The sequence below is a fragment of the Pteropus alecto genome, unplaced genomic scaffold, assembly GCF_000325575.1.
Source record: "Pteropus alecto unplaced genomic scaffold, ASM32557v1 scaffold223, whole genome shotgun sequence".
Lineage (NCBI taxonomy): Eukaryota > Metazoa > Chordata > Mammalia > Chiroptera > Pteropodidae > Pteropus > Pteropus alecto.
Genome location: NW_006434441.1, coordinates 1,854,043 through 1,858,282, shown reverse-complemented (window position 1 = coordinate 1,858,282; position 4,240 = coordinate 1,854,043). Strand labels below are relative to the sequence as shown.

General features: G+C 52.2%; 1 protein-coding gene across 3 annotated transcripts in view; it reads left to right on the top strand.

Moving 5' to 3' along the window:
• Positions 1-4,240, top strand: part of LOC102888242 (fumarylacetoacetate hydrolase domain-containing protein 2) — a 7,214-nt gene that overhangs the window by 333 nt on the left and 2,641 nt on the right. For all 3 annotated transcript variants that reach the window (XM_015587391.2, XM_025045057.1, XM_006909439.3), the window contains exons 2-3: positions 1,526-1,776; positions 2,865-3,081. In XM_015587391.2, the coding sequence (XP_015442877.1) occupies positions 1,532-1,776; positions 2,865-3,081 (462 nt within the window). In that variant the 5' untranslated portion in view covers positions 1,526-1,531. The remainder of the gene's footprint in view (positions 1-1,525; positions 1,777-2,864; positions 3,082-4,240) is intronic.

The following is a 4,240-nucleotide window of genomic DNA, read 5'->3' as shown; positions in this document are numbered from 1 at the left end:
GTAGGGAAACTGAGGGACTAGCTCAGGGTCCCGTGCGAGTGGACGGTGGGATGCCGTCCAGGTACACACACGTCTGTCGAGCTGCGATGCTAGTGCCGTTTCCGCCTCACGTTTTTCTGGTCAGACTCATCAGCCAGCACGGTGGCCAGGTCGGTTACTTGGGTCTCATGCATCTCTAACTGAACAAGGCAGATCGAATCATTGGGTGAGGACCAGGAGTCTGGGGCGACCTCCACGTGCCTGAACTTAAAGGGCAATTTTTAAAAGCAAGAAATCATGCAGGGAAAGAACTGTTTGAAGGCCAGACTTAGATTAGAAACAAAACAAGAGAAAGATATTTGTCTTTGACTGGAGCCTGGAACTTGAAACAGGACCTGAGCCCTGTTGATACCTTCCAGGTAATTTGAGGAGGGAGAGCATAGCTGCACTTACTGAGGTTGACAGTCACCAAGGTTTCCCAAGTGGGGAAAAGTCAAGCCCCTATGCAGGCATTTGTTCATTCAGCAGAGAGTAGCTAAGAGCTGTCTGTGTGCCAGGCATAGTGCTGGCCACTATGGGCTCCACAGTGAAAGAGACCCATGTGACCCTTGGACTTGGAGAGGCCGACAGCCCAATGATGCCTGTCAGGTCAGGCGCTGCCCTCTGTCTGCAGCCTCTTCCCTCAGGCAGCCATGCTCCAGCAAGAGAAACTAAGTACTGTCTGGAGAGACAGGTGGGGACTGCTCCTAGAAGGCTGGGGCTGGGGGGTTCGGGCTTGGCGATGTGAGCAGTGGAAAGCATTTTAAGTCAGAGGGTAATAGGGTCCAGTTGCCATTTAAAGAATTGTTCATGATCCCATCTGATCTCAGAAGCTAAGGGAGACCACCTAGGAAGACCAGGTGCCTTAGGCATAAAAAATAAAAAATAAGGGATTGTCAGCCGACAAGGTCCTTGCAATCTATGAGGTCAACCAAGGGTTGCCTCGCCTAAAAAAAAAAAATTGTTCATGGCAGCTGTGATGCCATTTTCCCCAGTGATCACTTGCCTGATTCCTAGTCCTACTCATCTTAGCCCTGCCCAGCTCAGCATCATTTCCTCAAGGAACTAGGCAGGGCCCTTTGTCATCACAGCAGGAGTCCCAGTTGCTGAATCTTACGCCATCATTGTTAACATCAGTGTCCCCTGAAAGAATGGTAGGGCTGAGTGTGTCTGATCTGCACTGTTTGCCCAGTGCAGCACTGGTGCCAGGTACAGTGTACACTTTTAGGAAGCACCAGATGAAGGAATGCTGGACACCCTGGCACCTAGCCTAGGGCCTGGCATGAAGTAGTCGCTCCTCTAGAGAGATTTCATTATGCACATTGAGCAAAAAGTCACCCTGTAAAGTGTGACAGAGTAAATAACTTACAAATCTAGACCACTTTCACATGGTGTGCCAGGATGGCCAATGGGCGCAGGGACTTGGGCTGCAGCTCCAAGAACCTCAGGGATCCTGATGGTGGTGCCCAGCTCCACTTGTCCCCTGAACATACTTTTTCCTCCATAGACTCTGATGCTGTCCTCTAGTAAGAGAAGGTTGCTCACGGCTCTGCTGCAGGCTCGGAGATGGCCCTTTCAACCCTCCAGAGACATGAGATTAGTGCAGTTCCAGGCACCCCACCTGGTAGGACCTCACCTGGGCCTGGAGTCAGAGAATGGCGGGGGGCTTATCAACCTCAACACCTTTGACCCCACACTGCCCAAGACAATGACGGAGTTCCTGGAGCAGGGAGAGACCACTCTCTCAGTGGCGAGAAGGTAAATCAGCCAGCAGCGCACTATGTAGTCATGACCTTGTTCCCTTTTCCCCACTCCGACCTCCATCCCTGCCTAGCAACAGAACCAGCAGGTAGCTCTTTCGCAAGGGAGCAGGGCAACTTCACCTTTCTCACCTGTTCTCTTAGTGAAGAGCCTTAGAAATCTTATGTGACAGCAGCCTCAGTTTATAGAGGGGGAAACCAAGGCACAGGGAGCCTGGTTAGCCCAAGGCCACAGCTTTGGTGATGGATCCAGAACTCTTGTTTCATGACACTGCTGGGGATGATGCCCACCTGAGGAGTCTTGGACCTTGGGTCCTAGCAGCATCTTGGGAAGCCGGGGCAGGGGTGAGTAGGCTCTTGGCTCCTCGGGGCAGAGAGGGCTACAAAGAGGTTTTCTTAAAGATGGTACCTGGGTTTGGGCTGGATCTGATGGCGACTTCCCTGCGGCATCTGGTTTGAAGGTGCCAATGAACAGCAAAGCAGACCACCTCGAGACAGCCTCTGCACTGCAGACTGGGAGGGATGCAGATGGGTGCCAGCATGCAGTCTTGGTGAGGATGTTTCCCACATTTTGTATGCTCTCAAGATTGGGACCTGCTTCCGTGTCCTTCGGCAGGGAGTTGGGTGTGTCGCTGCAGTGCAGCAATGTGCAACCACATGCAAAAAGACCGTTATGGCAAGGTCTTTAAAATGTGTATATTTTTAATAAGGTGTATATAGTGTGATGTCATTCACACAAAATGATGGGCAAAGAAGAATATATGTAGTTGCTGTGAAGAGCTACACAGGACAGTGTGTCCCTAAGGCTGGAGTAGGGCAACAAGAAGGGGTGAGGGAAAGACCCTTCCAGACACTTCATATGCACCTCTGAATCCCCTCACATGGACAAGTGTCACCCACTCTGGGTGGGCAACAGACAATACTTCATGTCAGAGGGTGACAGCGGGCCTCGACTTCTACCCTGACAGTTGAGAGATCTAGAAGCTTTTAAAGCAGCCAAACTCGTAGGTGCTACAGTACCTCCCCAGCACCGCAAGACTGCAGCCCACTCCCAGCAGCCCCTCTCTCCTGCCCTGGTCTCTGCAGAGCCCTGGCTGCTCAGTTGCCAGTCCTGCCACGGGCAGAAGTGACCTTCTTGGCTCCAGTCACGCGGCCAGACAAGGTGGTGTGTGTGGGCATGAACTACGTGGACCACTGCAAGGAACAGAACGTTCCTGTGCCTAAGGAGCCCATCATCTTCAGCAAGTTTGGCAGCTCCATCGTGGGGCCCTACGATGAGATCGTCCTCCCTCCCGAGAGCCAGGTCGGTGCCTCCCCACTGCCCTCTCAAGCCACTGCAGCCCATCACAAGGTGCGCAGCAGCCAGCCCTGAGGGCTGGCTGTCACTTAGTATGCATTAAACAGAAACTCCAAGGCTTGTAAAGGAGTGAGACTGGCCTCAGGGAAGAAATTGAGAGAAGAAAGACCTTCCGTTATTCCCATTTGGATTACAAAAGTGATGCTCCTTCACTGTAGAAAATTATAAAGTTCTGCATGCATCCCCTGAGAATAAGGACAGGGTCCCCCGTGACCAGGATATCATTATCCCAACCAGGAAAATTAACATGAATGAGCTCTGACAGTAGTACAATCAGGGATTCCCATCACTCCCAAAGAGGACTTTAGTGTGGGTATTGGTTCTTCTTCATGTGTTCGTTGACTGGGATCGGTCAGACCACATGTGTTTGGTTTGTCTCCTTAGTGCCTGTGACCTGCAGGCTCACAGGGACCCACAGACTTTTCTCAAGGGGCCAGATAGTCAGTATTGGACTTTGGAGGCCAGTATCTGTCACAGTGATTCAGCTTTGCCACCATGGTGTGAAGACAGCCGTGGCTGCCATGTAATGAGCAGACAGGGTAGGGTTCCACAGAGACAGGCCATGCTTTGCAGACCTTTGCCCTCTGAATCCTGCTCTCTGCTGTCCTTTGGGAAACTGACTAAAGAGTCCGGGCAAGTATCGTAGCCTGCCCCACAATCTGGATTTGTCTGGTTGTCCTCAGGGTTAGATTCAGGTGGAACATTCCCATCAGAGCTCATGGTGTCGTGGTTCTTTCAAGCAGCCATCACGAGGTAGATGGGGGCTCAGCAGCAGACACCTGTTGCTCACAGTCTGGAGGCCAGAGGGCCACGGTCATGGCGCCGACAAGTTTGGTGCATGGTGAGGCTGCTTCCTGCTTCAGAGAGCTGTCTTCTCACTGCGTCCTCACATGGCAGAAGGCCAGGGCTCTCAGGTCTCTATGATAAGGACACTGTCCCCATTCATGGGGGCTCTCCCTGTGACGTGATCACCCCTAATGCTATCACATTGGGGGTTATGTTTTAACATGGAAGTCTGGGGGATGCCAACGTCATCTGTAGCAGAGGCTGATCCTCACCCTGCACCCCACTGGGAGGCTTCTGTCAGGTAGGCCGTGAGTTTGCC